The 10,595-nt window shown below is 35.5% G+C and overlaps 2 protein-coding genes across 2 annotated transcripts; one reads left to right on the top strand and one right to left on the bottom strand.

Moving 5' to 3' along the window:
- Positions 1–1,359: 1,359 nt before the first annotated feature.
- Positions 1,360–1,985, bottom strand: LOC137708385 (small polypeptide DEVIL 3). Its single transcript, XM_068447442.1, has one exon. It carries the CDS (start codon positions 1,860–1,862, stop codon positions 1,710–1,712), a length of 153 nt encoding a protein of 50 aa, XP_068303543.1. The 5' UTR covers positions 1,863–1,985; the 3' UTR covers positions 1,360–1,709.
- A 7,064-nt stretch (positions 1,986–9,049) lies between these two features.
- On the top strand, positions 9,050–10,352 carry LOC137709399 (AP2/ERF and B3 domain-containing transcription repressor RAV2-like). Its single transcript, XM_068448492.1, has one exon. The coding sequence runs from the start codon at positions 9,287–9,289 to the stop codon at positions 10,250–10,252; it is 966 nt and encodes a 321-aa protein (XP_068304593.1). The 5' UTR covers positions 9,050–9,286; the 3' UTR covers positions 10,253–10,352.
- Positions 10,353–10,595: the final 243 nt, after the last annotated feature.

Genomic DNA, 10,595 nt, shown 5'->3' with positions numbered 1-10,595 from the left:
CAACTTAGTTTTTTCTCTCAATCTCTGAGCCGCACTTAGCTAAAGGGTGTGGGATGCTCGTTTAACCTCTGTATTTATCTCGTTCCTTATTTTACCTAGGTGCACTGCGTTTTCAAAAACTTCTTGTCGAACCGGCTTCTATTTCAATCCGTGCTGGACCAAGATATAATCAAGTCTTCAGTCAGAAAGTCTTGAGCAGTACTCATTATATTGGCTTAGCTAAATGCTGCCAACAGCCTTCACTAGGTGGTTAGGTGAGGTGGATATATGTGTGAACATTACGCGTACCTAATTTCATGTTGCTTTTACTTTCATTTGGTATGTGTCACGACCTTAGCTAGGACTTATGCATGTTTGCAGGCCAGGCTAACCTTGAAATCAGAAGAGATAAGGTTTTTATTAATTGGCAAATCCCATGTTAATATTGTCCTACAGTGCTCCTAGTTCCATATATATAAATTCGTCAAGTGATATTTGCACTGTATAGTTTATTTTCTTTTTCTTATATCTTTTAGATTGAATAAAGGAAGAAAAAAAAGTAATAAACTGAAATAATGAAAAGAATGCATGAATATAACCCGTATAGTTTCTTTTTATTTTCTCATGGAAGTAGGGAATTTGATGGACTATGTACTAAAAACAAAGCCATTAAGGGTTTGTGTTATAAAGTCATTTTAGTAGTTACTTATGTGAGGTGGTAGAAAGGAACAGTAGTAGGTTTGCTTAAAATGAAGATGAATCCAAAGTAGAATTTAAATTGTCCAATCATAGGGTACAACTCGCATGTGATCACCCATACTTTTTCAATATGCATTTGAAAGCTGAGTTGACAACACCATAAAATCAAAAACACACCTTACAAGCTCGAGAAAATATAACTTATCACCAATAGCATACAAACATGTATTATGACGAGAAATATAAACATAACTGAAGACATTTAAAACTCTCTCAAACAAACAGAAATACACAACACTCGTCACCAATGTGGTGGCAGGCAGCTATGATATTGCATCACAGATTCACAGGGTGCTTTTTTTCTTTTCTTCCGGGAATATAGCTGCCTCTTTGGCCCTGCATTTTATCTTTCTGACTAGAGAATAAAAGATCACTTCTCTAATTAGAGAAAACATGTAACAAGACGCTGAAGAATATATATAGTCCCTTTCTATGATATTTGCCACAAAAAAATTTTAAGCAATATTTGCCAAATTCATGGGTTACTTTATCTGTTTCTCACCCTTATTTTACCCAATGAAATACTTATTAATTGATTAAATTGATGACCCAAGAATTAATTAAACGACCAAAACTAGTAAAATATGCACACAAACGCAAAGGAGACAAAATACTCTAAAATTGGCTGGGAATATCTAAGTAATTAGTTCAGAGATTTTCTATCGAACAAATGCCCAAAAGAAAGGCGTTCTTCTGCAGGAAAGAAAAAACAATTTTCATCATCACCAACATTTCTCATTGCTATTTACACCTCATCATCATAAAGGAGAAGGGTGGCACAGATAATGAGAGAGAGATCTAGAGACGGAGAGAGTTGATTAATTGTTTGCTGAAAACTTCACTGCAGCTGCTAGCAATGGTTGCTAATTTGCTTCAAGTTGGATTAAGCACATATATCATCTCATAATTTCCCGACATGAGATTCACATTCTGAATAAACGACTAATGTTGAAGACTTGATGAATGGAAAATTAGTCATGCCAGCAGAGAAGCATGACTACACATCTCCTAATGATGTAGAGCCTTCCTTTCTGTTGTCGAAGATACCCTCCAAGCCTTCTGCATGAAACCCTATTTTTCTTGCTGGACTGATCAGCTTCCATGCCTGAACTGCTAAGCTTCATATCTCTCTTTATTTCTTCTGCTCAATTTGCCCGAATATATATAAAGATTATATATTGTTAATACACAACAAAGAAAGAGATGGAGAAACACAGAGATTTCAAACTTCTTTGCTATGTTTTGAAGGGAAGCTTGGGAGGGGTTGATATAAATAGAGAGTGGTGTGGTCCAAGGTTCCAAAAGAAAATGCACGTTGCAGTAGGCCCCCACCCAAAACCCTACCCATTTTTTTCCTGCAGGATTCCAAATTCCATGCACTTAAATTTCCATTTTTCAATTTTTCAAATCACCCCTTAGCCCCCTTGTATCTGTCTGACACGTCATCCTCTTCACCAACATTTATGTGGGCATCAACCACCGGGAAAATTGGTCGGCCATTCATAAAAAACAAAAACAAAAAAAGAGAAAATAAAATCATCTGAAAAATGAGTTACATTCATAGATATTTGAGCAACTTGGCATGCCAGCGTTCACCAGGCCCTGAATTATTATAACTTCTTGGTAAAATTCTGATGTTTCCTTATCATGTCGTCCGACTGCATGCTCAAGATGCAGGAAATCAAGCATAATTGTTATTGACCAGACAAAAATACTTAAAGAAAGCATAAGTGTTAATAATGATTTCATCAATGAATATTACACTCTTTTTTTTTTTTAATAATAATAATGATGATGATTTCCTGATGAAAAAAATAAAACCAAAAATTTTCTGCTCCCATCATACGTGAAAAAGTTCCACTTGGCCTAGAAAAATCGATTTTTGTTATATGTTTGCTGAAATGGTGAAAGTACAAATTTCAATTGTTGAGGGTCAAATTGTAATTTGATTGTCGATATTTGATTAATCATTTTATAATTAAAACTTAATAAATCTTCTTTTCAGCTAATTTTCTTTTTATTAAATAAAAAATCATTTCATTGATAAGTCAAAATTTTCTTTCACAATCATATTGAATTCACATATGCTCTGAGAATTTGAGTTATTTTCTGCTAGCTAGCGTGTGCGCGCGTGTGTTTAAAGTCTGATAGAGCAGGAGATGTCTAGTTCCACTTACATGGGATATATCCAATAGGATATTGGCGGAACTGATCCGAATGAACAGTGCGAGACAACGTGGTGTGTGCAAATTACTATAATATTGAAGCTCGAAACTCAAAACTTGCAGAGAATCTGGGATGCCTTCTTCAAACCCTACCAAAGTTAAAATTAACTACTTGATTATCTGATTGTTTTGGCCTTCAGATGAAACATAATCCCACATGTTTAGTCTCGTGCTCCTCCCATGCATGTCACTTGGAAAAGAAAAAAAAATTAGGTCAACTTAACTTAGAGCATGAACCAAATCTTAATCCCTTTAGTTTTGGGGAATTTATGCATAATAAGTGATTTGATTTTGATTAGGGCTGACCAAAGAGGCTGTTCTAGTACTTATAGACACTTGGTGGTACTGACTTTCATCAAAAACTTAAAGGCAAATATGTTGAAATGCATTGTCTCACATCGGTCAGAAGGCTTGAGAACAAACTCTTTAAATATAATTACTCCATTCTAACTAATACTAAGGTCTTTTAAACTAAAACCTCACACCTGACGAATTGAGCAGATAGTAAAGTGAGGACGGTATAGTGTTGTTGGAGTGGACCATCGGTTCATCTACCTGAAATTTAACAAAATAATTGTTTGCACACCCTTTTTCTCTTTAGGCATACTTATATTTCTTTATATTCTTTGATTATTATTTATTTATTTTAATTTAATTGCAAAAAATAAAGGGATGTGCATGAGGAAAAAATAAGTGTGTGAAAATTATCTTCTAAATTTACTTGTATTTAGGGGGACAATCCTGCATAATATAATCAATTTGTGTCTTATAATCCAGATGGACTACCAGTTTATTATACCTTATGGTATGAGCATTACTAACCAATTATGTTAAAATATGAGTGAATTAATAATACCAAGTGACATGTTTCAGACTTTCAATACCAAACAATAATTTCTCTATTATACCAAGAGACCGACCAACCCAACTTATTTTACTGAACCTTATAGGAAGTACGGAATGCAAAATTTCAAACCCATCTAGTAGGTTTACTTTAGTATTTCATATAAACAAATCTAATTTAATATGTGCTCGCCTAGACAAGGATTTACATGATACAAGTACAACATGTACGTCAATGCTATGTAAAAAAATACACATCAATATATCATTAGAACAAATTGCCATAGTTAGAGACTTAGAGTGCTCTCAAAGCATTGTTTGGAAATCTTTTTTAATATACCCATAACATAGGACAACACACCATATATTATTATATAAATGGAAGAAATTTATTTTTTTTAAGTGTCCCTCTACTTATATAATAACATATAACATATAACATATGTGCTTGTGTTCCAGACACACTAAAAAATCTCTCCTTTCAATCTTCATATGGACGATGCACAAGTACTAAAAGTATATTTTTGGGGCAAACCAAAAGTTAAGTATATTTTAGTTAGCGAGTTGGGTTAGTACTTGGCATACTATATGCTTAATCTACTGTCATCCACCAAATTAATAGGAGACATTAATTCATAAAATAAATAAATCCCATCAAAACAGCTTTTTGATTGAATTAGACTCCAGATCTTTTTCCTTGCCGGAAGGAGCCAGGTGAGTCCAATCTAAGCCTTATCTGATTCTGGGCCTGGCCCATCTTGAATAGGATGTTTCCGGGAAGCTACCAGACCAAACAGTAGGACCCATTGCAGCTTTTACATTATAGATGAAGAAACTCATAGAGGATCCGGTTTCAGGAGACAAAGTCCATAAAAAAAATCCAAATCTCAATTGACAACCTCCATTGTCAAAATTGGTCCAGGTTCTTGTCCTCAAAGTATTGATTGGCTGTTCTTTTGTTTTAATATTGGCATGCTTACGTGCAAAGTGCTGTTTATTAGGAAGAGAAATGTTAAATAGACTATCTGAAAATGTTCTGTTATCTCATGCTTTTAATACAATGTTTTATAATATTGGTATGGAAATTGATGTTAAATTGTGGGGTGGCAGATAGTTCATAAAAAGTTTTTCTTTTGATGTTAAATTGTGGGGTGACAGATAGTTCATAAAAAGTTTTACTTTTGATGTTAAATTGTGATTAGTTACTTTTGTAATGTGTTGAAATTGTGATCTTCATTTAATGAGCCAAGTAGTGTTCTTCGATAAATTACAAAGAGTTAAGGTTTAGGATGTAAGTTAAGATCAGTTGGTTAAGAAAGTGTTCGGGTCTCTTTCAACGCAAGCTCAAATTCTCCTTAGTTTCAAAAACAGTATCTTATAGTAAACAATACTAGAATGATGTAGCTAGCTGGTCACATTGACACTTGGTGTTCTATTTTTCCCTTTAATGGAAGAGAAATTTAGTTACAGTCTATTCATCTAATTTAACAATGTGATTGTGCCCATCTTAACGAGTTACTTTTGTATATGCAATCAAACAATATTTTTCAAGAAATTGTTGAGGAAGACATAACTAACTAGTCACATTGCCACGGTTGTAAATCCAAAAGAAGACAACCCCAGCACGTGAGACCCTCGTGAGGGACATGGGTTCTGCCTGAGATAACATCGATTTTTTACTGTTCATCATTCGAGGGGGCCTTTCGGGCTCCTATCACTTGTGTCCATTCAATGTTTTCTAATTCGTTAGGGTTTATTTTAAACTTGGGCATAAAAACAAAAGTGAAGAACGGACAAAGTTTGTTCTTGGTTAAATAAAAGATCTAAACTAATTTGTTCAGTGTATTAAGTCGCCTAATTTCGTTTGGGATCAGACTGTGCAAATCTCAACTAGATTTTGGGGGATTTTGTTTAATTAATCTTCGGGTTTTGAATTGTACAAAGTACTCTAGCTTGACTAAATTGCGAGAAGCTCTTGATTCCAAAAGACTCAAGGAAATCTTAAGAGGAACCTACCAGGCAAAACATGGGAATAATGGAACATTTTTTGGTTTATTTTGAAGAAGTTTAGTTACACTAGAAAACTAATTGGAAATATTTGGAGTAGCTTACTTATTTATAAGCACATGCAATGTCTCTTATTTTTTTCAATGTGGGACTCACTCACATTTTCAAGCCTAACATATGGACAACACAAATCGATTGACGATAAGCATGTGTGACCCCTGGGTTTCACATATGAGATAACCTACTCTTATACAATGAAGAAGTTGAGATTCCCCCATAGAACCAATTAGCAATATAAGAGATTGCTCAATAAGCACATGCAAGGTCTCTCATTTCTCAATGTGAAATTCACTTTCAACATATTTCTTATGTTTGTCTTCAAAATCAATGTTTGGGAGCCTCTTGAATCTTGATATTTGCCCCAGCGAGATAGATTCAGAAGTCTCACGTGGGATAAAATTAGCCCAATTCCTTCCAATGTAACAAACAAGAAACGATTTGAGTTTTATTTTGTTTTGTGTTGAACAAAATCGTACATATATGTAGGGAAACATGCTATATATGAAAATGAAATTCATACAGTAGAACCTAAAGCTGGTGTTTCCAAAGCAACTTAGTGCAGTAGCTCCTTCCTATCACGAGCTGTATACGACATATGCGAGAAAACATAGTGAAAATTATTTTTACACGTCTATTACCTTATGCGCATTTACATTCATTTTTGTCCCTTTTTTTTATTTTTATTTAATCTACAAAATAAAAAATAAACAGAATTGTGCAAATGAAGAAAATGAGCAAGCGTAAGTTCACTTTCAAATAATAAAAGAGTGTGGATAGTTAATGATAAAAATGTTATTAATTTGAGCCTGAGCCCGAGTTCATAGTTTCACTGAGGACAAAATCATCTTTTTATTTTTTCTATTTTATTTTTTTTCAAGAATTGGTTCCCCATAAAAGATAATGATGACCGATATTTTGAAACAACTATAAGACAAATAACAAAGAAACTTACATAGTAAAGAATCCAACATGTTCAGTATCTATTCAGAACACTCCACAAACCCCAAACAAGATGGACCATCCTGTTTCTGCCCAGAAACTTCCAATCTGGATAGAGTAACGAGCTATTTTGTACCCATCTTATGCGTTTTCTAGTTGATGGGTGTATGTAGCAAACATCACACAAGACTAGGGTGGTCCATTTTGTGATCCTTTAGACTTTAATAATTCAATCTTTGGGGTCGGATGCTTAGATTAAAACTTGGTACTTCTTTCACATGAGAGATCATAGATATAACTGTGGAAGCCCTTGCAAATCGATTTTTGCATAGAAGCCCAATATGCAAAACAAAGTTCATGAATGCATGAGCCCCAACCAATATATAAATGGTCAATGTCCAAAGTATGGGGAATTAGAACTCAACTGATTAAAGTATTTATCAATTCACCGGAGGTATTGAAGGATGAAATATGGAGAAAATTGCCGCACTCCCCACTATTTTTACACATGAAATCGTTCAATTTTTCTTTGGTGTTCTACTTAAGCATTACAGGCTATGGGGCAAGATGCTTTAACATATTCCCTCAAAGAGGTTGAGGCTGAGTAGATAACTAATGGTAACTATTCAAAGCGGCGTCTGGGCTTTACCTTAACCCTAAGAGAAAAATTGGATGCACCACTCCTGGAGGTCCTAAAATTTGAGTTCCAGGAAAAGCAACAACGAAGGAAATACGAAGCCCTACTAGTGGGACTCAAATTGGTGCTTGAGCTCCTATCCTACATTTGACCCCTCAATTTCGCTTGGATGCAAAAAATAAAAAAAATACAATGAACTTTGTAGATTTTCATTATCAAAATTTCGTTTACAGCAATTGGTTTAGCACCCCTCCCACAAAACCACCAACCTCATCTAGCATTTTCTCAAATATGTATTTACATCTAGTTTTATATGTCATTCAGTTTGACCAGTATATCAACAAGATAGAAAATATCGACGCATCGATCATATTAACATAGAACACTCAATCATTTCTTTCATATCAAGTTCATTGTCGATATTGTCAATGTACGTATATCCACTGCCAATGTATATATTAAGTATATTGAAGACCAGGCGAGAGTACAATTTTTAAAAGAAGGCTTTTCTTAATGGTTATTTTCAACTAAATTTTGTAAATCATTGTCCGAGCCAATTCTCTGAGCTGAAAACTCAAACGATGGATATGACAAAGTGATTCTGCATTTTGGTCACAAACTCTTTATTCATGCACATATATTTATATATCACTACACAACTGAATATGTTTTACCAAAACTTTTTACCTGGGAATAGCAAGTTAGCTAGATTCAGTTCATCAAGTTTTTGATAAAAGTTTTGTAATTCTTCTCTTGCCAAATGCATGCACTGACAAACAAATCAGACATGATACAGCGAAATGTGGGATAACCTGCCATATGTTGGGCAAAGGATAATATTATGCAATCCTAGTGACTATCACAACTACCGAGTGTGAACCCTGGATACAATAAGACAAATATCCCTTGTGCAACAGCCAATTACAAAAGGCCACGTACGTATAGAGCCAATCAAAAGGTGCCACGTCCAGCCTAGGAAACTTCAACCAATCCCATCCGATCGAGGAACATCCCCCCTCACCCACATTAAATACCTAATAAACAAGCGCTGCAACAGATCATGTCACGGTGGTGAAAATACAGCGAGATAAGGTTTGGATGGGAAAAGGAAAGCAAAAGCCAAAAGGAAAAGGCCTCAAAAGCTCAACACATTATTATTCTGGAAGCAGGCAGATTGTCTTTTCTCCTGTTGGATGCTTTACTTATCTCGTTTTATTTGTAAGATCACAGTTAAATTATATCAACATTTTATATTTTTATTACTTTTTATCTTATTATCTTTATTAAAAAATTAATATAAAATGTGAATATGACTTAACTGTGATCGTATAAAATAGAAAAAAATAAAAAAGACATCCAAACAGGGCAGACAATCTGCCTCCATTCTGGAGACGTGAAAAGCAGGCAACTAGGGCACCATGAGATCAGATCAGGTAAGGTATTAATAACAGCGGAGAGTTTGATCAAGGGGGATGAATTTTACATAAAAAATGTAAAAAGTTCTAGTTGAACCCATCAACTTGCTCAAGTTGGTCTTACTTTAAATACACCATCTCACGCATCGACACAACTATATAATATACCATACACTCTTCTCATATTTCAGGAAAAAAAAAATGAGCCTCCCTATGATCTTCAGCCCTAAATCAATATCAGAAATACAAGAGTCAACTCTTGTCTTCTGCTTCCTCGGGATAAAAAACCCTAGTGTCTGAACCTCCTCCTTGTCAGCGGCTGGATCGAGTAAATCTAGATACCTTTCACTCTCTCTATATGTAGTCCCTTCCATTTACTTTTGTTGTGCTGTGCCGTGTATTAACTAAATTTAGTTAGACCAATGGATGTGATGGATTGCTTGAATGAGAGCACGAGTGACTCATCAAATAATGGGGTAAAGGATGCAAGTTCTAACAAGTTGCCTTCTTCTAGGTACAAGGGAGTAGTACCACAGCCCAATGGCAGATGGGGAGCTCAAATATATGAGAAGCACCAACGTGTGTGGTTGGGAACCTTCAATGAAGAAGAAGAAGCTGCTAAGACCTACGACATTGCCTTGCTAAAGTTCCGGGGACTTGATGCCATCACAAACTTCTGTCAGAGCCAAATAAAACCCTACATAGAAGATGGCAACGAGGCCATTTTCTTGGAATCCCATTCCAAGGCTGAGATCGTTGACATGCTTCGAAAACACTCGTATGTCAACGAGCTTGAAATGTACAAGCATAAGTTGCTCAACGCCGGAGTTCGTGATGGTGGTCGTAAGCGAAGTAAGTGTCACGTCGATCCAATCGACGCGTGTTATGAGAGGGAGTTGCTTTTCGAGAAGGTGGCGACGCCAAGCGATGTAGGGAGGTTGAATCGTATGGTGATACCAAAACAACAAGCTGAGAAGCATTTTCAGGTTCATCAGAGTGTAGAACTGTGTAAAGGGGTTTTGTTGAATTTTGAGGATGAGGAAGGGAACGTGTGGAGGTTTAGGTATTGTTATTGGAGTAGTAGTCAGAGTTATGTGTTGACCAAAGGATGGACGCGTTTTGTGAAGGAGAAGAAGTTGAAAGCTGGTGATGTTGTGAGGTTTCAGAGATCGGTAAGGGAGGATAAGAAGCTGTTCATTGAATGTAGACCTAGAAACGTCGATAGTCTGGGGTTCAGAGAGATGCCTGCTGGCCGGGTTGCTGAGCCTTCAGCGGCGGTTCAGGATGATGGAGTGGTGAGGTTGTTCGGAGTTAACATTATGAAAACATGTAAAAGTTGCATTGTAGACAATAGCAGGTGTTGGAGGCTTGGAGCAAGTTTAAGGTGAAAAGAACGAATTGTAATTCTGCTGGGATGTTTATCTTTTTCGTGTTTTGTCAATGAGAAGATCCTTTTTGGTATGTTTATCATTATAATGCCATCGTTTAGTATCCAAATATATATCATAACACAATAATTAAATAAAAAGGGCAAACATACAAAAAGGAGGGTTCAAACATCAATTTTGACACAAATTTTCTTTTGTGCGTAAACAAGTTGTCATGGTATGTTTAGATTACCACCTTTGACAAGTCGCTTATTGAGGATGATGGACTATGGAGAATAAATTAGACTCATCCTTGAAGTTGGACTTTGAGATGTACGAATTAATTGATAATTAATTATCAATA

This window comes from Pyrus communis, chromosome 11, assembly GCF_963583255.1.
Source record: "Pyrus communis chromosome 11, drPyrComm1.1, whole genome shotgun sequence".
NCBI classification, from domain to species: Eukaryota; Viridiplantae; Streptophyta; class Magnoliopsida; order Rosales; family Rosaceae; genus Pyrus; species Pyrus communis.
Note: the sequence above shows the minus strand (reverse complement) of the source record. Positions and strands in the feature narration are given on the sequence as shown.

Bases quoted from the DNA above. Each gene is read 5' to 3' on its own strand.
- LOC137708385 (XM_068447442.1), bottom strand. From the start codon at position 1,862: ATGAAGCTTAGCAGTTCAGGCATGGAAGCTGATCAGTCCAGCAAGAAA.
- LOC137709399 (XM_068448492.1), top strand. From the start codon at position 9,287: ATGGATGTGATGGATTGCTTGAATGAGAGCACGAGTGACTCATCAAAT.